This window comes from Salmo salar, chromosome ssa10, assembly GCF_905237065.1.
Source record: "Salmo salar chromosome ssa10, Ssal_v3.1, whole genome shotgun sequence".
In the NCBI taxonomy this organism is placed as follows: Eukaryota; Metazoa; Chordata; class Actinopteri; order Salmoniformes; family Salmonidae; genus Salmo; species Salmo salar.
Window position 1 is genome coordinate 88,775,752 of NC_059451.1, and position 23,720 is coordinate 88,799,471.

General features: G+C 41.2%; 1 protein-coding gene across 2 annotated transcripts in view; it reads left to right on the top strand.

Moving 5' to 3' along the window:
- Positions 1–2,629: 2,629 nt before the first annotated feature.
- Positions 2,630–23,720, top strand: part of igf1ra (insulin-like growth factor 1a receptor) — a 127,620-nt gene continuing 106,529 nt past the window's right edge. For both annotated transcript variants that reach the window (XM_014124119.2, XM_014124120.2), the window contains exons 1-2: positions 2,630–3,607; positions 16,109–16,672. In XM_014124119.2, coding sequence (XP_013979594.1) covers positions 3,514–3,607; positions 16,109–16,672 — 658 coding nt within the window. In that variant the 5' untranslated portion in view covers positions 2,630–3,513. The remainder of the gene's footprint in view (positions 3,608–16,108; positions 16,673–23,720) is intronic.

Here is a 23,720-nt window from a genome sequence, read left to right on the forward strand (position 1 = left end):
GGCTTGCAGTAAGACTTGCAATACAACAGGGTGTCAGACAAAGCACACTCTGAAGAAGCTTTGACAGAGCAACACACTCAAGAGTTTCATGCCCTTGTTTAAAGGTGCATTGTCCAATGCTCAATGATGCATCAATACTATCTTTGTAGCAACAGAGGGCGCCAGTTACAAAATTGTGCTTGTATATGTTCTTGATAGCGTTGTATAGACGAGGTCTGGACAGATGGCAAAACAATATTGAAAGGAACGGTTTGCAAATGTTTATATGAGCAATAGTTGATAGCAAAATCAGTATAGGGGTTCAGGAGTGCAAGTAAAAATGTATTTTATTCTCTATCTCGTTTCTTGTCTTATTTTTCTCCCTTAGGTTTAGAGGCATCATTAATTCTATCCATTTAAATATAAACACAGTGATCATCAGTGCCCCCTAAAAAATAGTTGGTGCATGATGCCACTGCTTAGGTCTAGTTGTTTATAAAATATGAGTTTGAAATTGAGGTAAACATAAATAAAATGCACACTGTCAGTCAAAGTTATTATGACAGACACACTTTCTCATAACAATTCCTTTATTAAAGAAAAAATGAGTAGGCTACACATCAAACCGTTTTTGGCATTCCTATGCCATGTTTCACATACGATGCTGTAAAAGAGGCAAACAAGCCATGATGCCATCTTCTGTAGATTTTGATTATTTTGTCAGAAGTTTGTTTTGTTTTTCACATAACTGTAAGATTAACATAAATAGGCCTACCTACTTCTCTCAGTTTTAACAATTTCAAACTTAGACTGTTTTGACATTGACGACAGCAAAGGGACATTTTCGAGAGGTTCTCGAGAGATATCGATTCTCGAGAGACAATAAATAGTGTTGTCTAAACTTGCGAAATTATCACGTCTCTAGCGCTACCTCCGGAGGTCTCGCACAAGACTCGCTCGACAGTTGCCCACTCCGAGCAGGGCAGTGTAAACAGAATTGTCTTGTTGAGCTCAACACTCCTACAGTATAAATTGTAATAGTCGAGCTATTCTTCACTGACTGAAATCTAAAGCAGTCACAACTATTTACACAAATTACACTAAGTATCAATAATTGATTCTTAATTTTGGCAACATGAAATTGATTTTGGCTATACTTACAAACATTTGTAAGTTACAAAATATGGAACATAATTCTCCACATAATTTATTTTATCATGGTTGAACAAATATGCTATGGATTTTTTTTTACAAATAATTTGTAAGTAACAAAATGTTAAGAAACAAATCCAAACAAAATAAACTTTGTGAAACAAAAATCATGTCATGGGATGATGTATATATAAGTTAACACCAAAAATGTCAAACAAGAATTGGTGACCAGTTTTATTATTTCATCACAATTCAATGTATTCAATTCAGAATTGTACTGTTGCAGATTTAACTTTGATTATTTGAGGCCCGCCCATTGTGCGCAATCTATGCAAAACAAGCCAGAGACAGGCTACGGATGAATGAAGGCTAATATTGAGTCCAATCCGTGCATTTCAATAAAACTCTGTGGCGGATTTTACTATTTGCTTTGGGAAATCGTGTGTCACAGGCAAAGTAGCCTATGTGCACATAAAACATCGGAACTGGGTATTGTTTGAGATAAACCATTTGAAAAAGACGTTCCCATCCATTTAGCCTACAATCAAAATATTCCGACAGAATTCAATCAAACAGGCACTGCGGAACTATACTAATATATAGGCTAGGGCGCTAGGCTATTTATATTCTCTGTGTAAATCTATACCAGTAGGCCTAATCTAATATAATAAATTGTTTTGCATTCTAAGAAAGCACAATGCATCAGAAAATACAATGTTGCACTGTGATTGTGAAACAACAACAAAAATATTTTGTGCTTGCTAAATGTTTATCCCGGAAAGAGGGATTAGGCTGGCCTGTTTTGATACAGCCAAACGTCAAGAGGGGCTGGATTCTAACGTTTCTAGATTTCATATGACGTTTAGGCTACTGATATAATATTCTATTCCCAGGAAACAACAAATAAACGATATTTCCTTCTAGATATTGCACTTCTTACTACTACACAAAATAATATATGGAATATATAGATAAACCTATGTGCAGAATAATGCCTTTTTCTTTTTCATTTGCTTCCACTAATCAGACCAAATAGCTTAATTTACATTACTTTACATTAAGGTTGGCTATGGTTAGAAATGGTTTACACGTAGATTATAAACTCTTAATTATTAGTTTAGATAGTTTATAAATGTAATAAACAGTGGCACTTTTGGCACTTGCCCATGACTGCACTGGTAATAACAAAAGTAGTCTAATAATGAATAATAGTGTAGTCTGGTCATATGCCTATATAAACACATGCAACCAATGTGTTACTGTTTATTACAGATGTAGGCTATTAACTGTAGCCTATATAAAGGGTGCTATAAATAACAGTGTACAAATCTACTGGAAACCTTTGCGTCATTTGTACATTTTTTTTTGCAGGACTGCATACTTTTGAATGAATTAAGTGGAAAGAGATCTAAACATTGCTTATCCATGTCAGAGGCTAGGCCTACTCCATTCCAGCTTTTCTCCATGACTTGCCTTATGCTTAGCGCTGTGTTTCTATGTGAGCGGACCTGACTCTTGTTTACAGCAGTGATTCTACGGACTAGACCGAGAACGAGGGCAAGTGATAGGATAGCTGCTTACTGGAGCTGTACGATAAAACGAAAAAATACACATCATCAACCATATACGGCTCACAGGACATAACGGAAGCTTGAGTTTGGTGCAAGTATACCATACTCCACTCCAACCGAAGCCCGATAGTCTACTCTCGCGTGGCATAACTATTTTTTTCAGCTAAAAAGGAGCCGACTGACTGCGTTAACCTTGAAGACAGAAAGCGGAGGGGGGAGAAAAAGGGGGTGCGATTGGTGAAACCATTTATGTTCTGGCGGATATTTTGGATTGCGTCTTGTTGAGAGGGTTTATTGAGCAGAGTTACGTTTTCATTCATTTCCCATCTCAGCCTCCACCCTAGACTCTATTGTTAATGCCCATCACTCAGACGGAAATTAACGATAGAAGATCGGAAGACTCTTTGGTCTACAAGTGAATCTCGTTCGATTGCCAGTCATAAAAGCTCGTGCACACCATTACTGATGTTTCAAGAGATGGAGACTGAGGATGCGGATTACTGTCATATGTCGAGTAAAATCAGTGGCACGGATGTCTGTTTTGCCAGCCACCCTTGAATCATTCTGTCTTCGGCAAGAATAACGAATTGTTTTAATTTATTTCATCTTATATATATATATTTTTTATAATACCCGTATACACAAAACCGTGAGACTTGGAACAAGAGTAGCCTATCCTCTAAACACGAATTTGAATCGACCTGTCAAACAGTGTATTTTACTTTTTGTGATCTTGGTGGCATCATCTCCCTTTTCCACTTTTTTGGAATTAAGTTATTTGCTTTTTAGTGAGGTTAATAATTGATCAGGAATGAGATCTGGGACAGAGAGGAATAATTCGACCTTGTTTTGGGGTCTGATGCTGTCTGTCTCCGCTATCTGCCTGTTGTCCGCAAATGGAAAAAGTAAGTGTCATTGTGATGTCCTAATCAAAATAATACTGTAGCTATTCGTTGGCGTGTTTCTTTGGTTTTATCCTCGTTCATGCGAGCCGTTACAATGCTTCAACATTTAGCCGCCAATGACATCTGCTGTTACAATGTTTATCGTTTGAGATTGTAGCTATTTGATCTGTTATTATTAACGTTACTTAGTTACAGCTGTATTGTTGGTCTGACTACAGTATCAGTGGGCTATCATTTTTGGTCCATATCATATGGGCTACATGACACTAAAGAGATACATAGGCCTACATGCTACATGTTATTGTAGGCTTCATAGCCAGGCTCATATGAGTTCAGAGATTAAGCACATTTGGCGTAAATAGCCAAAGCAAATGTATGATTAAAACAAATCTTAGCTATTGAAAATTGCTGAACATATGGTACATTGCATAATGTAAACATATCACATTAGTCATTGGAATTGTTAGATTTCCACAGTAGCTTACAAACAAATTATGTTTTTCATGTTGGATAAATCTTAGGCTATGAGTGAATTACACCCGTAACAATGAGTCTTTACAATTATGCTTTTCCGCAAACGAACGAGGATGAATATATTGATGAAGGTTACTACTTCAACCATGTGGCCATTTTGCATTCGTAGTGGTGGTGGCAAAGCACGGTTTCGAGTCGAACCAATTTCATGCTGCGCATGCACATCCACAAGCATAGTAGCCTAGAGGAAAATACTGTCATATATAGGCCTAATCTTCGCTTTTGGCCTTTGATGTACTGACAACAAATACAGAAAACGATTGTTATTATTGTATTATAATAGTATATAGGACTTGGTGTCACGTTGCACATTCTGGAGGAAACCTAGTAGTAGGCTATTTCACCAGAATTAGTTTAAAATATAAAATGGTAAAGTTGAGTCTCTTACCCACTTCTATGTATTCAAATAAAGATACAGGCCTCAATCTCTTTACCACAGGTCTGTGCGACCTCTTGAAAGTGGTGTGATATTCAGAAACAGGGACAAGGTCGTTGGATTCCCGCGTAGGCTAAACAATTGTTTATGCCATGAGTAAGCAAGCAATTGGTGGAATACACACGAAATGCAGATGACCTGTTCAGGAAAATCACATTTACAACGGAGCTACTTTTCAGTCCTCTCTCTATTTACAATACTTCTCATCCACATGCAAGTTCTATGTTAAAGAAATGAACAATTCACTTTAAATAACATGTAAGTAGTTCCCACAAGTGCAGCACAATGACTTTGAAGGATTGCGCAGCGTGTAAAGAAATAGGTTATATTCCATTACATAAAACAATGCATTGGACGTGAGCTCAGATCTCCCAATGTTTTGGTCATCCTCTGCTTTGAGGACTGTTGAACTACATTCCCCATCCATCTTGCAATTCTCTCTCACAATAGTTCCTATAACCTGTCATAGAATCTCCTAATTGTGCTGATTGATGTAAATGGTGTGCTTCATCATGTTTTGAGTAGTCTCTATGAAGAGGCAATGGCTTGTGAGTTGGTGGAGAAGACAACTGTGGCAGGACAAGAAGGGACAGGTCTTTTTGAAGAGTGAATAAAGTGGTCTTGACGTTTGGAAGCAAGCTCCTTTGTCAATATTTCTCTTAAAGTTGGACCTATGTTAAGGTTTGCATAGTATACAATTCTCCAGTCTTATTCATGTACACCTGTAAAGACAGTTGAAGGTATATGACCTAAATAGAACAAAAATGTTTTATCCAGTCATGTATTATCTGAATGGGAAAACTTGAATGAGCCTCAGTGAGTTTAGGAAGACTTTGTCCCCTCTGAATAGAGTATGGCCAGATTGTTACCATTAAATACAATTTTATTTGGCACTTTCTTCATAAACAACAGGTGTAGACTAACAGTGAAACACTTACTTACTGGCCCTTCCCAGCAATGCAGAGAGAATAATAGAAAAATAATAGAAAGATAATAACTTGAGGAATAAATATATTAGGAATATTTACTGTAACGTCTGACTTTGATGTTGTTTAAATTTGCTGTTAAGCTGCTTAGTGGAATCTCTAAGGCTAAACACCGTGTGCTGGAGAAAAGGGACCCAACACTGACGGAATCATGTCTCCTGCAAAATCGATAGATTAGTAAGACCCTACACAAACTAACTTTCTGAATTGCTCAATAAGGGGGTGTCATTTGTGTCACGTTCTTGGAAATGAGCGGACCAAGGTGCAGCGTGAGTATAGTTCCACATATTTATTAAAGTGAAACTAACAAAACAAAATAACAAAACTTAGAAAGACCGTGAGGATGTAGTGCCCAAACACACTAACAATCAATCAATATCCCACAAAACACAGGTGGGGAAATAACTACCTAAATATGACCCCCAATCAGAGGCAACGATAAACAGCTGCCTCTAATTGGGAACCGTATTAGCACCAACATAGAAATAAACATACTAGATCACCCCCTAGTCACACCCTGACCTACTACACCATAGAGAACCAAGGGCTCTCTATGGTCAGGGCATGACAATTTGTTTATTGGTGAGACAATTACTTAGACACAGATTGTACTTAGACACAGTCTTTATTACAAGCTACTGTCAGCCAGGTGTTATTTATTTGTTTGTCAGGTGCTGTTTATTTTTGATAGAGGCCTATATCTATAGTACTTTGGTGGTTGCATTTACATTATAAATGGTTATGGGTATCCATCAGAAATTACATTTGCACTTGGATACTTTATGAAGGGTTTTTATCTATGTGATTGATTTCTGGTTGATTTCGTATACTTACTAGCTAGTGTGTTTGTGTAGCCCTGTGGATGTCATTGATAAGAATGACTGTGTGCTGTGCAAGGACTGAGGAGAGGAAGGGAAGGGGATGTGGAATAATGGAGATGATTTTCACATGGAAAGAAGACAGGGAACGACCTCAATTAGCATGAAAAAAGGAGGAGGACTCAATTGAGAGCTATTGACCAGTGTCATCAGGCCAGCGTCCTCACCACTGTGAATCACAGAGTGGGGCATTTCTCAGCACCCTGCTGAGCCCGGCAAGGTCCCACCGCCTCTGTAGGGAAGCCCATGAAAATATTTTATTCTTGAACTGTGTCTTGACACACAGCATGCTAATGACACCTCTCAGTCCATTAACACTGACCTCTAAGCCATGTGGTGAGTTTCTCAACATATAACTCACTATCATGTGTAGGGACTGGAAACAAGCTCAGAACTTTCTGTCAGACCAATACAGCCTAGACAACAGTAAACAAGTGATAATAAACATGTTTGTTTACCATTTCACTTCAGCAACAAATCTTGTTTACATTAATTTAATGGTTAAACGATTTTTTGTACTCTAAATTAGTGTTGATGCCAGCCCATCTGTTTTTACAATAAACAGTGTACAGAATATACACTATATATACAAAAGTATGTGGACACCACTTCAAATGAGTGGATTCAGCTATTTCAGACACACCCGTTGCTGACAGGTGTATAAAATCGAGCACACAGCTATGCAATTACCATAGACAAACATTGGCAGTAGAATGGTGTTACTGAAGAGCTCAGTGACTTTTAACGTGGCACCGTCATAGGATGCCACCTTTCCAACAAGTCAGTTCGTCAAATTTCTGCTCTGCTAGAGCTGCCCGTGAAGTGAAACGTATAGGAGCAACAACGGCTCAGCCGCGAAGTGGTAGCAAACACAAGCTCAAAGACAGGACCGCAGAGTGCTGAAGTGCATAGCGGATAAAAATAAACTGTCCTCGGTTGCAACACTCACCACCGAGTTCCAAACTGCCTCTGGAAGCAACTTCAGCACAAGAACTGTTCATCAGGGAGATTCATGAAATGGCTTTCCATGGCCAAGCAGCCGCACACAAGCCTAAGATCACCATGTGCAATGCCGAGGGTCGGCTGGAGGGGTGTAAAGCTCGCCACCATTGGACTCTAGAGCAATGGAAACGCATTGTCTGGAGTGAAGAATCACGCTTCTCCAGCTGGCAGTCCAACGGACGAATCTGGGTTTGGTGTATGCAAGGAGCGCTACCTGCCCCAATGCATAGTGCTAACTGTAAAGTTTGGTGGAGGAGGAATAATGGTCTGGGGTTGTTTTTCATGGTTCTGGCTAGGCCCCTTAGTTCCAGTGAAGGAAAATCTTAACACTACAGCATACAACGACACTCTAGATGATTCTGTGCTTCCAACTTTGTGGCAACAGTTTGGGGAAGGCCCTTTCCTGTTTCAGCATAACAATTCCCTCTTACACAAAGCGAGGTTCATACAGAAATGGATTGTCAAGTTTGGTGTGGAAGAACTTGACTGGCCTGCACAGAGCCCTGACCTCAACCCCATCGAACACCTTTGAGATGAGTAGGAAAGCTAACTGCGAGCCAGGCCTAATCGCCACACATCAGTGCCCAACTTCACTAATGCTCTTGTGGCTGAATGGAAGCAAGTCCCCGTAGAAATGTTCATCTAATGGAAAGCGTTTCCAGAAGAGTGGAGGCTGTTATAGCAGCAAAGGGGGAACCAACTCTTTATTAATGCCCATGAATTTGGAATGAGATGTTCGATGAGCAAGTGTTCACATACTTTTGGTCATGTAGTGTACATGAGAATGATATTGCTCAAAAGTAAAAAAAAATCTGCTAAATTTAATCAGGGACTATATTTTATGTATAGAATTTACAATTATTTTGGGCATAGCAAATGAATGGTCATGCTCCATTAGGGCTTGTATACTTTTTACCTTGTGCATTTTAATAATCTGTCCCTGCTAATAAAATGTAATTAAGCGCCCTTTTAACTCCCACCACAGTAAACTTTCCATGCCATTGCTTCCAAGTATACAGCAAACAAGGCTCAATGATACATCGAGAGAGAGGGAGAGAGAGAGAAAGGGTGAGAGAGAGAGAGAGGCAGAGAGAGAGAGAGAGAGAGAGGAGAAAGTTGGTGTTTGGAAATAGAATGTGCAAAAATACACCCGCTAGGGAAACAGACATGGTTTTGTTGATTGGAAGAGTGGAGAGTTTGTGAACTGTTTTATTGGTCTTCGCTGTTCACACGGGCGGTCTCTGGACAGCCTGGCCTGGCAGCAGACACATGCTCCTATCGAACCCCAGCCCCAGCCACACTTTGACACACACTATTTGAGGTACTCCTTTTGGCTAGCATGACTCATAACTTTACTCCACTAACCGCTTGTTGGAGCTCAAGTAAAGGTTTGTGTGGGATTCAGGGCTAAAATTACAATTCAGAATAATGATGCTATTCTCACCTGTAGGGACTATTGGGTAGGGACTATTGGTTAGGGACTATTGGACTTAAATGAAGACAGATCTCACTGTGTGTGTATTGTTAGACTTAGCATCCACTGTTTGTTCATGTCCTGTGACTCCTGCCCCTTGTTTAACGCAGACTCCCTGGCATTGCTAATGCATAGTTACGACTGGATCCATTCTTCCTGGAAAGCAGAATGGCAGTAGCTGTCACCAAGGTTACATGGAAAGGGGGGGATGGGTAGATGTTCCTCTGCATTTAACATCCAAGTTCCCTCTCTGCCTTTGGTTGAGGGGTACAGAGGACTGCAGTGCTGCGGCCTTCGTGCCAGGGACTAGTGACTCAGACATGAATTAGTTTTATGTGTATATTGATGTGTATTGATGTGTATACAGGGCTCATCTGTAAAAAAAAAAAAAAAAAAAGACTGGTCTCAGCATGACTCCTGGTCAAAATAAAGGTTAAATAAAAAATGAAATGCACCCTCTCTCTCATGGGTGAGACAGTAAGACTCCTCGGTCTCTCGCTCTGTGCCTCTGCCCACCCCCTAGCCCTGGATCCGCTAAGGGGGCAGTGATGCCGGCATATTGTTCCTCACCCCCATGAGGGAGTCAGTGCAGTGGGCATGCCTGTGTGTGTGTGCCTTGTGCGCTGTTCTGCTCTCGCACTGCAGTACAGCGCAGCGTGGCAGGCAGCCTGTCTCACTGGCATGCCCCTGTGCAGGCAGGGATAGGAAAGTGTGTCACTGTGCTAGTTTGTGAGAGTGCAGTCAAATGCTGTCCTACGGCTTCTCCAGGCCGCAAGCTGAGGTTTACAATGCTTAATTAAACACTTATTTAAAATGGGCTGTCAGAGTATTTGCGCATATATGCAATCTCTGGCCAGCCGCATACAACATCATGTGCTGTGACCCGTGGCTTTAATAGCCCGTGGAGTACTGTACAATTTGCAAGATGATTGCAAATATGATCTCTTCTAATAGATTGCACAGACTATATCAGTGACAGGCTGCAGATCAAGAGACTGTGGGCAGATGCATATTGAAATGGGGACTTTCATCACTTGCATTATTGTTCTGGGGGGGAACCTCCTCTCTTTGGTAATATGCAGCTCTTTGATTTGTAACACTTGATATGATGAAACCATATAAATAAGCTGTAGATGCTGGAATAGGGGTGGGGAGCTAATGTTTTAGCTGTACCGCAATAGCTCAACTGTTAATGTAAACTATACGTGGTATTGGAACTGATTGTGCAAACCTATTAAATGTCACTCTAAACTACATTTAAAAGACTGCAGGTATGTGTGTGTTTACCCATTCTCTGCCATGCTGCGATGGAGCCGAGGAGGGGGGTTGGAGTGCGCGTGTAGGGGGTGACAGTGTTGTGTTACCAGTTTGGGTCTGATGTCTGAGCCTTTTGAAGTGAAGACCCACCAGACCACTGGTCAGATGACTTCCAGCATGTGGGGGATTAAGTGAAGTTGAGGTGGCAGGTGTGAGGTACTGGGATGGAGGGAGGGACCAGGTCCACTGCCTTTGCACTGCCCATCAGATGCTCACATTTGTCTGCATATCTGAGCACATTTTTGGGGGAAAGTATCATGTGTGCTGATGGACATGAATTTGTGGGTGATTAAATTCAATAAAGTCCAGCCCCAGTGCTTGTCTCCATCAGATTAAAGGACTTACTCCCCATAACAACCTTGCTGGGGTTTACAGTGGGAAGACCTGAAAAATATACAGTTGTTTACTTTCCGAGAATGGTCTCATACAAGACTGTTAAATGGTTTCAGTAACCTTTGATAAAGAACTCAACATACTGATCTTTCCCGTAGGGACTGACTTCCTCTCCTGTTATGCGGCACAGCTTAACCTGTCAGTCAAAGTTCAGTTAAAGCAAAATTTGCATTTTTAGTCTGTTAAAAGATCACGGCTGATATATTGTAATAGTCAAGTTGTTTACTACCCTTGGATTTTTACAGACTAAAAATGCACTGGCTCTTTTACAGAGTCACGTGTTTGTGCGTTTGTGTGTGTGGGCATGCTTGTGCGTGTGTGTGGGATAACATTTCTGTGGAAGGTCAGGGCAAGGTTATCAATCATGAACATGAGCCGCTGGATCCCATTACGCGCTGGAGATATGTGTGTTTACTCAGCAGTGTGAACAGGGACAGGGAGAAGCACTTTATTCTATGTGCGCTTATCCCATTGTGAGGACAGTGGTTACTGCTAGATACAGCCGTTACACAACAATAGGAAATGACTGCTGTCAGGGCAGGCATTGTATTAATTTCCCCATACTGTCTGTTTAAATGAATTCTTATGCAAGTATGAAGACAAATCATATTTTGTGCAAATGGACCAGGCTTGTCAGGATGCACAGATCTGAAAGTCTACGCCCCTTCGTTGGTGATTGGTCAACAGTAGGGATTATTCAGTGAAGTCTTTGTTGTCATTCAGCTCATTTTCATGCACATTTTTTAAATGAGAAATACTGTAAAATTGCGTGACTAAGATGTCCTCAGCAAAAACGTCTATATTAATGACAGAGTTATCTTAGATTCTGACTTTTTTGAGGAAGTGTATACTGGCTATGGCGTCTCAAAATGGACAAACAGTACTATTGCTGCTTTTCTCTTGTTTTTCAATTGAAGGTCTTTTAAGGGAGTATGCAAGCACACTCATTCGGTTCACCTAGCCGAGTTCGGCTAGGCGCCAGCCGAACGGAAGCATGCTGACGCCTTTAACAAGGTAGTGAGAAAGCAGTGAGGTGGGATTCGTTATTTCTTTCTTACCTTCTTAATTTCCATCTTTTCTCTCTCCCTCTATGTTGGTTTCAGAACAGAGATGTCGTGACATGTTCAGGTGTAGGAGTGTCACAGGTTTAGTTATAGTATTAGACAATCTGTTCATAATTTCAGGAAGCGTGGTCTCTTAGGTAATTGCCACTATAGCTTCCCAAAATACTTGTAATTCATTTCACCTTCTCCTTTTATTGCTGACGGGTTTACACCGATAGTAAGGCCTCAGATAGACTTGTCTGGCAGAATCCCTATCTCCTCCGTTGCCACAATATCCCCCACTGCCCCTCCTCCTGTCTCTTCCCCACCAGACTCCCAGTGATTGTATTAATGCCTCCAACAGGAAGTGAGGCCTAGAGTTTCTCTTTACTAACAAACAAATTAGTCTTTGTGTTTGAGTTGCTCTACCCCTCCCCCTCCCTCTGGCTGTTCAAGGAGCAGAGGAAAAATTCTCAATGAAACAAAGAGGACATGCAGCTCGATGGCTCACAAGTGGAGCCCCAGGGCATTCGTGTCGATAGGAGAAAGCAAATGCTATTTTCTACCCAAGTAATCATTTGCATTCTAAATTTGGAAAAGTGCATCACACTGACAGGAGCAAATAAAGGAGCAAATTCATCCTGATAAACAATGTGCTCACTATTTTTGGCAGAATAGATTGAAGATTATTTTTATTACTGAAGTGGAATCTCATTTAGGATACTTCTAGATTTTTTTTCGAGTAAATGTTTGGCCTATGGTGCAGTATGGGTTCTATGGATGTCATTCATATGAATGTATAGATGCTATATTTTGTCTTCCATTCAATTCAAATCTAAGTATCAGTAGATAAAAATGATAACTGGGAGCTTTTGTTATGGTCATTGTTGTGAGGTTAGATACAGCTTTGTGGAAATTAGCAGAAATCATTAGAGGTCGACCGATTAATCGGAATGGCCGATTAATTAGGGCCGATTTCAAGTTTTCATAACAATCGGTAATCGCCATTTTTGGACACCGATCATGGCCGATTACATTGCACTCCACGAGGAGACTGCGTGGCAGGCTGACTACCTGTTATGCGAGTGCAGCAAGGAGCCAAGGTAAGGTGCTAGCTAGAATTAAACGTATCTTAGAAAAAACAATCAATCTTAACATAATCACTAGTTAACTACACATGGTTGATGATATTACTAGTTTATCTAGCTTGTCCTGCATTGCATATAATCGATGTGGTGCCTGTTAATTTATCATTGAATCACAGCCTACTTCACCAAACGGGTGATTTAACAAGCGCATTCACAAAAAAAGCACTGTGTTGCACCAGTGTGTACCTAACCATAAACATCCACGACTTTCTTAAAAACAATACACAAGTATATATTTTTAAACCTGCATATTTAGTTAATATTGCCTGCTAACATGAATTTCTTTTAACTAGGGAAATTGTGTCACTTCTCTTGCGTTCTGTACAACAGAGTCAGGGTATATGCAGCAGTTTGGGCCGCCTGGCTCGTTGCGAACTGTGTGAAGACTATTTCTTCCTAACAAAGACAGCCAACTTCGCCAAACGGGGGATGATTTAACAAAAGCTCATTTGCGAAAAAAGCACAATCGTTGCACCAATGTACCTAACCATAAACATCAATGCCTTTCTTAAAATCAGTACACAGAAGTATATTTTTTTAAGCCTGCATATTTACTTAAAAGAAATTCATGTTAGCAGGCAATATTAAACTAGGGAAATTGTGTCACTTCTCTTGCGTTCATTGCACGCAGAGTCAGGGTATATGCAACAGTTTGGGTCGCCTGGCTCGTTGCGAACTAATTTGCCAGAATTTTACGTAATTCTGCCATAACATTGAAGGTTGTGCAATGTAACAGCAATATTTAGACTTATGGATGCCACCCGTTAGATAAAATACGGAACGGTTCCGTATTTCACTGAAAGAATAAACATTTTGTTTTCGAAATGATAGTTTCCGAATTTGACCATATTAATGACCTACGGCTCGTATTTCTGTGTGTTATTATATTATAATTAAGTCTATGATTTGATAGAGCAGTCTGACTGAGCGGTGGCAGGCAGCAGCAGGCTCATAAGCATTCATTCAAACAGCACTTTACTGCGTTTGCCAGCAGCTCTTCGCTGTGCTTCAAGCATTGCTCTGTTTATGACTTCAAGCCTATCAACTCCTGAGATTAGGCTGGCAATACTAAAGTACCTATTAGTACATCCAATAGTCAAATGGTATATGAAATACAAAGGGCATAGAGAGAAATAATCCTATAATAAACAACCTAAAACTTCTTACCCGGGAATATTGAAGACTCATGTTAAAAGGAACCACCAGCTTTCATATGTTCTCATGTTCTGAGCAAGGAACTTAAACGCTAGCTTTTTTACATGGCACATATTGCACTTTTACTTTCTTCTCCAACACTTTGTTTTTGCATTATTTATACCAAATTGAACATGTTTCATTATTTATTTGAGACTAAACTGATTTTATTGATGTATTATATTAAGTTAAAATAAAAGTGTTCATTGTTCATTCAGTATTGTTGTAATTGTCATTACTACAAATATATATATAAAAATTGGCCGAATTAATCGGTATCGGTCTTTTTGGTCTTCCAATAATCGGTATCGGTATCGGCGTTGAAAAATCATAATCGGGCGACCTCTAGAAATCATAGTATCAGGTAAATGGTGTGTTGACATGGATCAGGGCCGGGCGATTTGAAGCACGACTGTTTGTCTCGCTGCACAGGCCCTGTGACGCTCACTGAGAGGGTGTCCTAAGCCTCTGGAAGAACAGAACAGGTTCAGCCAAAGGAGCTCATATGACAAGACATTTCTTCAACGGATCGTTTCACCTTCCAAGTAGCATTTAAAACCTCTTGGCTACCTGTCGGGTTTTCTATGTTTTTTTGGTGTGGTGTTTTCTCTATGTTTGTTACGTCTATATGACACTGTACTGTCTTGACCAGTACCTGCCTTGACATATAGACAGGGACAGGGAGTTGGTAAGGAGCGTAACAGGTCTCCTTCCCACTGTGAGATTGTGTATGTTGATACTGTTTGTTTGGGTTTGTCTTTGAACTACAGTCCTGAGAATCTCAACACATTCAATGTTTTGTCATGGCTACAATTGTAGTTCTGCTCCCCTGGTGTAAATGGACTGTTAGAATCATTATTGTCATCATTATTTATCAATAGACCCAGAGGAGATTGTTTACTCCAAGTGTTACAATGAAAGGATTGTCTTTGATTTATAGGGTGACAGGCGACAGGCATTGCAGGTGTGATGTTTTGTTTACATTCGGGCAGTATATTCAGTGTCCTACATGAAGCACTTATATAAACAACGGCTGGGTTTTTATATGGTCTGCTATCATATCTCTCTTTCAGTGATGACATCCCATTAGCTATACTTGTATCCATTCCTGCTTGGTGTAATTGACAGACACAATTGAAAGCAGAGATGATTGATAATAGATGGTGTGTGTGTGTGTGTGTGTGCGTGCGTGCGTGCGTGCGTGCGTGCGTGCGTGCGTGCGTGCGTGCGTGCGTGCGTGCGTGTGTGTGTGTGTGTGTGTGTGTGTGTGTGTGTGTGTGTGTGTGTGTGTGTGTGTGTGTAACAGAGAGAGAGAGACAGAAGAGGCTTCAGGGACTGTGGCTTTGTGTGTTGTTTTCTGTGTGTTGAGCTGAGAGGGATGGGATGTTTTTAAACTGAGGTGTTATCTCGGTAAAAGAGAGGAACCTAGGATCCCAGAGCTTAATAAGATACATGTCAAGAGAGTGTCTCAAAATATTGACCTTTGTCTTTGAGAGACAACTTCCTAAGTCTGCTCAGTATGAAGAGCACACTCACCTCAGATGACCCTGTCTGTTTGTCTCTCATTTGTCTCAAAAAGAATGCCTCTGCCCCAGACCTTGTTGTCACGTTGGACCATCATTACAGACCAATAGTTACAATCATGAAACAAAAGCTTTTGTACATCAAGAGAACAAAGCATGGCCTAAATAGTATAACATAACACAAGAAGTCCTGCTGTAAGCTACTATCAAGTCCATATATTTTCAGAAATGATCTCAAGAAGATTAGATTCAGCCCTTTTAATGGGTGTTGTGCTTGTTATTTTGGTGCTCTCATTTGTTTCTTACAATTTTACAACTGGCTGACAGTACGCATTTAAGCCAGGTCACCCCCTGAAAAGAAACATTGACTTGAAATTAGATTTACATGGTAGACATAGTAAACAGATGAATACAATGAATAGGTATGCAGACAAGTAAATTAATATATAATATAATTAAAGGTTACATTTTATTTAGGTACATTGAATAAGGGACACAAATACTGTGTTTTAAAATGATCAACTATGATGTGTAATAATGTGTGATTTTTCTTTCCCTTTCTCTCTCCTCCAGTCTGTGGTCTAAGTATCGACATCCGTAATGACATCAGTGAGTTCAAGAGTCTGGAGAACTGCACGGTGGTGGAGGGCTACCTGCAGATCCTCCTCATCGGAGAAAAGACCAACAACCTCAACCAGGAGCTCTTCCGCTCCCTCAGCTTCCCCAAGCTGACCGTCATCACCGACTACCTGCTCCTGTTCCGCGTGTCCGGCCTGGACAGCCTCAGCACGCTCTTCCCCAACCTCAACGTCATCCGCGGACGCAACCTCTTCTACAACTACGCCCTGGTGATCTTCGAGATGACCAGTCTGAAGGACATTGGTCTGTACAACCTGAGGAACATCACACGAGGGGCCATCCGGATCGAGAAGAACCCGGAGCTCTGCTACCTGGACTCTGTGGACTGGTCTCTCATCATGGACGCAGAGTTCAACAACTTCATCGCGGGGAACAAGCAGTCCAAGGAGTGTGGTGACGTGTGTCCAGGCATCATGGAGGACAACGCTCAGTGCATCAAGACCAGCTTTAACGGCAACTTTAACTCTCGCTGCTGGACATCCAACCACTGCCAGAAAGGTAAGGAGCTCTGAACTTTTCTCTTCACAGTCTGGGCAGCAGAGACCCAGTTACATCAGCACAGAGGACGGCCTGTCCACAGAGCTCCCGTTTACTTTTTTTTTTGTTTACTCCTGCAGAATTTTGTATTTGTTTGTGTTGGTTTTTTAAGGTTTTAAGCAGAGGTGGGACCAAGTCACTATTATTCAAGTCACAAGCAAGTCTCAATTCGCAAGGTCTGAGTATCAAGTCGAGTCCCAAGGAAAACAGTCAACAAAGTCAATAAAAATTACATCTATACATGCAATGACAAATCTTTGTCTATTTATTGAGGCTACCAGACACGCATTTTCATTATTTTGTCTACAACACATTTTGATTATGTAATAATTCATTTTAACAAAAATTCCAAATGCAAGTAAATTTGACATTTCAAGCGATTTTGCCGTACCAAAAGACCAGTAGGCCTATGCTAGTCATTGTTGCATGATGCCCCATTGCTGGTGAGCTTGCAAAGTAAACAGTTATTAACAACCATTTTTTGGACCTGCATATTTATTTATGGCAATCCTTTTTCCTACAATTTGAGTTTTGCGCTGCAGCCGATCGAAAATCAAATATCTTTTCGCTAGCACCTGACCTGTTTAGATTGACAGTTTTCTGGTCCAATCAGAGGGCCGAGTGTGCTTTTCACTAGCCATTCTGTTGCACGTTTCTTTTACAAGTGCGATGCTGCGGCTACTGTCTCTGGCTGCATGGAGAGTAATCCACAGAAACTCTGTGCCACAAAGTTACAAAACCTGTCATGTGACTCGAGTCCCCACCTCTGGTTTTAAGGTAGATTATTTCTCAAATAACTGGGGTATTTGGCAGTGTTTGTCTATCCGACTTGTGATGCAACTATTTGCAGAGGTGTCTTTGATCTAGGTAGTTAGGTGGGTTCCAGTCTCGCAAACATTCTCAAATTGGGAATTCCCCAGTGAACAAATAACATTTTATTTTTTTAAAGCTTTATTTAACTAGGCAAGTCAGTTAAGAACAAATTCTTATTTTCAATGACAGCCTAGGAACTGTGGGTTAACTGCTTTGTTCAGGGGCAGAACGACAGATTTGTACCTTGTCAGCTCAGGGATTTGATCTTGCAACCTTTCGGTTACTAGTCCAATGCTCTAACCACTAGGCTACGCTGCATGAATCAATGTTGGTTTTCTTTTGTATTTGTCAGGGAGCAGGATTGTCCCCCGTCCAGTAAAAACATTTCCTCTCTGTTTGTTGTGGAGGTTTTTTCTTTAGATCAACCTATTTGCTGACAGAACTAAGGATGTGTGCATAATACAGTTTCTGGTATTAAATACATTCTCAGTTGAGGTTACTGTTGCTCTGCCAAAAAGCGAGGCAGTGAGTCTTCATGTCTGGACCATATCAGGTCAATATTTACTAAATCTTATCTGGTGTGATTAATGAGTTATGACACACTACACTACAGCATAAGTATTTAAAGTCTATGAAAAAGGAAGGATATGGTTTTCTTGTAGCCTCTTTATAGTTATTTTTTTAAAGGTCCAATGCAGCCATTTTTACCTCAATATCAAGTCATTTCTGGGTAACAATGAAGTACCATACTGTGATTGTTTTCAATTGCAAGAGCAATTTCTCAAGCAATAATTTTGCTGGGACTGTCTGGTAGTGGTCTGAGTGGGGAGGGAAAAACGGAGAACTAGCTGTTATTGGCAGAGAGGTTTGGAACTCTCTTTCTTATTGGTCTATTAACTAATACCCGATGACATACTCCATCCCACCAAACCTGGCTGAAAATTCAAAGGTATTTTTATACAGCTCTATAATGGGCATTATCATCATTTTCCAAGTTTCACAGTATTATTCCAACCTCATAGTGTGGAGAGAAATATAAAAAAACAAGAAGTCATGTTTTTGTCTACACTGGGACTTTAAATGTATACATGTCAATTACTCACAGATATAGAATGAGAATTAAACTGTCAATCAGCAGTTGAAACAATAACAAAGCATTCTCCCCACTCCTGTTTCTGTAAAAAGCTGAGGGATAGGGCTGGAGAAATGTAACCCCTCTGAAATTCATAGACAGAGCTAATATAAAAATGATAGTTTAAACCATGTTTTGAGGCTATATAGTGTTTGTTTACATTTACTTTGTTTACAAACATTGGAATGAAACAAGCTTATATTTCGGGTTCTGATGGGGTACGACAGATGAACTAAGCTCATGAGCATTTCTAAGTTATATGGTACATTTAATTAATTAAAAAGTCAAAAAATGGATGAAGCAACCTCAGATTGCCATTTTAAGTTAATAAATCTGATTGTAAGACTTTAACAGTCAACAATTGACTTATTTGGGACTGGAAGTTAAGGGCAAGGGATAGTGGGAAAAGTTGTTTTGGTCTTGTTGTTTTGTTGTCTTCCTTAGGCATTGTGGTTGGCGTTGTTGTTGTGGATGTGTGGCTGAGAGGGTGACATCAGTGCCACGGTATTGGCCAACCAGGCTCCCACCGTAGTGTATTTGTTTGTTTTGTCTAGACGATTACACACTGCAGAGCTTGAGTTGGAATGGGCGCCTGTTTAAAACCTCAAGTGTCTCACTGTGTGGACAGTTTTTCACTGGTCCAAATCAAAGGTATTCAGATGCATATTTACCCTGTGAAGGAGATTACTGTAGGTCGACCTTGACTTCAAGGAGCTTTGGGGGAAAACACTTCTCCTAGCCTCCTACTTGCCTGTCTGCTCCCCTTTCCTCTCAACATGAAATAATAATGGGAAAATGTCCTCCCAGCCATGGCCTTTTGAAGACCTGTTTACAGCTCCCATGGATAACTGGTAGTTCTAAACATCTTCCCTTCAGACCCAGAAAACAAATAGAGGAAATCAACCTCTAAATAGTGACTTCATTAGTGACCATTTATGTTTCAAGGAATGGACTTTATTGTTGTGATATTTGTTCTTTGGGTGCAGTATTAAATGAATGAGGATGTTTATAGTATTTGTTGTAATGGTCTCTGGTGTATCTAACTGTATGTTGCAGTATAGACAGTCTGGACTGGCTTAAGTGACCTGTGTGGAATTAACTTCATTGATGTACAAAGATTTGCTTGTCATTTATCTGATGTTAAGGGTCAACATTTTTGTTTTTCCTAAGATTTGTTATGGTAAGGAGACAGAGGGCTTTTTTGATTTGCTCCCGCAGATCCGTTCTCCCACCTTAAAGCCTAGCAGATGTCAGGGTAAATACTCTGAGACTTGAGGTCTCAACTCTGCAAATAAAGACTAACAGAGATTGTGATATCAGGATAGAATGGCTCATTTAGAGGGTGTGTGATTGTGGCTTAGTGGTAGTACAGCTAGATTTGTAGGCTCAATTCTCACCCATACAATGTTCAAGGCTCTGAGTCTAGCAGAGATGAGACTTTCTCTGGCTCTCACTGAAGGGCAGATACTCCACTTGTCTCCACCCCTCTGCATAATTGCCTTGTTTTTCTCCAGTACAGATGTTTCTTCAAGGGCATGCTGTGCAGCGGTTTCCTAGTCAATCCGGACCAATCCTCTACTCTGAACGCATCTCTTTAATTACAGTACATGACTAGGAGATGCTGTTTGCTAGTAGGACTACTTTAGCCTCTGGGGAAGTTTTTTTGGAGCGCTATTGTTTGTTAGGTCAAACAGGCATTACTCTATACTTGCCTTGCCTGCTTGTATGAACTCGCTGTGTACAGTTTTAAGCAACACCAATCTACTAAATGTTTAATTAGAAAGGAACAGATTGCCTCAGAAATGGGCATGAAAATAGCAACACATGACTTTCGAGGTTAATTCCTGGCTCTATATTCCTGTCTGGCTGGGCGTGGGTAGAGTAGGATAGTGTTACCTGGCTGGTATTAGGCTCTTTGTCTGGAAAGAGGCAGACCTGGGCCATGGAGATTTAAGGGGGGAGTGGGTTCTCTTTAGTAGCGGGCCATGGCATGTGGAGAGGCGCTAACGGATGGCTTATGTGAGAAGGGGGGCTGAGGGGAAAATGTCACAGAAATGTCAAGTGTACAAGCATAACGGCAGGCTCTCACTAACACCCCGGAGGAGGCATAACACAGCCCAGCTCCCTCCTCCTCATCTGTTACCCCTTTCCCGCTTTCCTTCCCTCCCTCAAGTTTGGTCTTTTTTTATTGCCCTTCTTCATAGTTTGACTAGTATTTCCCCCTCTCTCTTCTGCCAGCTTTATCAGAGACTGTTAACAGCTTTAGCTGTGAGATATCTCCTGACTGTTTACACACTGTGCTCATTCTCTCAACACTCCAGCCGCCAGTTGAGTTGTTTGGCTGGCCGTGGCCCCTGTGACATTGCGTGTTGTTGGTGTGTGTTTTTGGGTCTTGTGACCTGCTCTCTGGCCTGCTTCGAATGTGGCCCTCTGGTCACTCTGTTCTAGACGGGTATGTCTTCCTCCCCCAGAGGAGAAGTGAGCAAAGCCAGCCAACGGGAGAGAGAGAGAGAGGCTGGTTGATAAGCAGCACCCAGGCTGTCCCGACCAACCTTGTTCTGTTAGTGCAGATCACACCACCACACAATTCGTCTGACCTCATATAGCTAACATTTCCCATTAATGTGTTTAAATATTTACTTACAATACGCTCAGCTTGAATGACACTCTGGAGTCTGGTTTCTTAACCACACTGCCCTTTACTTACATTCCCCTGATAACACCCTGTTGGCTTGTATCTTTTACTTTGCTTCAAGTGTACAACTTGATATCACACTGCTCCGAGGGCTCTGCCCTGAACTATGTTCATGGTTTAGAGCAGGGGGAGCCGTTTTAGAGGAAGTCATTGTGATGAAAGCTTTTAAATTAAATGTTTAGTTTGTGAGATTCGATACATTAAATCTACAGCAGAGCTAGAGTGTGTACTGGACAGGAATGGGAAAAGGGGCTGGTGACTGTCTCTTTAAGGGAGTATATAAGGTAGAAATTCCTGCTGGCTTAGTCATTGCAGCTTTGAGAGGATAAAGAGGGGAAACACACAGAACACCCTGTATGTACAGAGGCCATGTGGTATGGTGGAGAAAGAATGTTTGTGAAAAACCAAGAGATCACTGAATGGAAGATGATGATGTGGGTGGTAGAGACAGGCACTGGGAATGTGTGTGTGTGTGTGTGTGTGTGTGTGTGTGTGTGTGTGTGTGTGTGTGTGTGTGTGTGTGTGTGTGTGTGTGTGTGTGTGTGTGTGTGTGTGTGTGTGTGTGTGTGTGTGTGTGTGTGTGCGTGCGTGAGGCGTTAGGTGGGCTATGTCATACGATCGGTTGTCTTGTTTTTGTTTAACCATCGTAATCCCAGACACTTGCCTCGACATGCAGGAAAGGCTTTACATTTTGAAAGGCTTCTCTGAGGCTTATCAAAGGGCCGTGGTGAGGGACAGAAAGCAGGAAAGGCTCCAGTTCCAGCAGTCTGGCCTTTTCTCCAAGAGCCCGGTGCTTTCCTGGGGGGTATGGTAGTGCTGCTGGTGACTCACTTCCTGGATACATCTCCCTGTGCCAAGCATGCCTGCCCAGCTCTGCCCAGGCAGTGTTCCACTGTGAAGACAGAGCCATACAACTCTGTTTATCAGCCTCACATATCGTGCCCTCCCTCCCTTTCGCTACTCCCTCCTCCCCCACAGTAAAGACGGCATAATCAGATCCCTCATCTTCTCCTCCACTCTCCTCAGCACTGCAGCGCTCTCAATGGGTCACTACAACTCCTCTTGAAAGAGGGAAATAGCCATGGGAAACTGGACTTGCACAACACGCTAGCTAGCTAGCATAACCACAGTGTTTATTTATTATTTCTTTTTTTAAATTATTTCCTCAGAGGACTAGGGAATATTGATTCCTTGTGTTGCTACTCTATGGTGCCATTGAATAAAACGACATTAGAGAACGTTGCCAAGCCCTTTCATGGCAGGCCTGTGTGCAACCCCATCCCTATCTTTGTGTTCTCAGACTGTGATGTATTTTAAAGAGTGGTCGGTGGACAGAGGCCTTCTATGAACAGACATTTTGTATAGTGCTTAATAAGCTTTAATACCTGTGCAGGTACAAGAACAAATAATTGTTGTCCTATAGTTTTTTGTGTGTCTGTGTGTGTATGTGAGTACATTCCATGCAGTTATTCTCCCCTCTCCTGGCCTCTGACACATTTTCTCCCATTAGGTGACATTCATAAATGTCATTCTTGAGAAATGTGAGCAGGAGATCTTGATATGTTTGCCTGTTATAGAGACGCTCTTCAGTCGGCCCCAATAACTAGAGCCCTCGCGAAGCAAGGGGATAAAACGGTTTGGTTGCAAATAGTTTTTCTGTTCAATTGGTTTTATAGGTTTCCTTTGGACAGTATGATTGGTCAGACAGTTTGTTTTTAGTTTTACCCTAAAGCAAATGTTTTATATATTATCTGCTTCAGTGGATTGCTAGTTTGTAGTGCAATGCTTGGCAAGCCACTTACATGCTGGCTTGTGTCAACAACACATATACTACTATGCAAAGCATTTTTAACAATAATGTCCTTCAAATAGTACATTTGTTTTGGTTATCTGAGGTGTATTTGTACAATTTTAATACCCGTTATGAAAATACTGTCATCAATTCCTCTCTATAATGATTTAAAAGGCTGGACTGTGTAGCAATGCTGCCACCCCAGAGACTTCTACAATGATTTAAAAGGCTGGACTGTGTAGCAATGCTGCTACCACAGACACTTCTACAATGATTTAAAAGGCTGGACTGTGTAGCAATGCTGCTACCACAGACACTTCTACAATGATTTAAAAGGCTGGACTGTGTAGCAATGCTGCTACCACAGACACTTCTACAATGATTTAAAAGGCTGGACTGTGTAGCAATGCTGCTACCACAGACACTTCTACAATGATTTAAAAGGCTGGACTGTGTAGCAATGCTGCCACTCCACAGAGACGGATAGAGACACACGCAAACGTGAGCGCTCGCACACACACAAACACACACACACACACACACACACACACACACACACACACACACACACATAGGC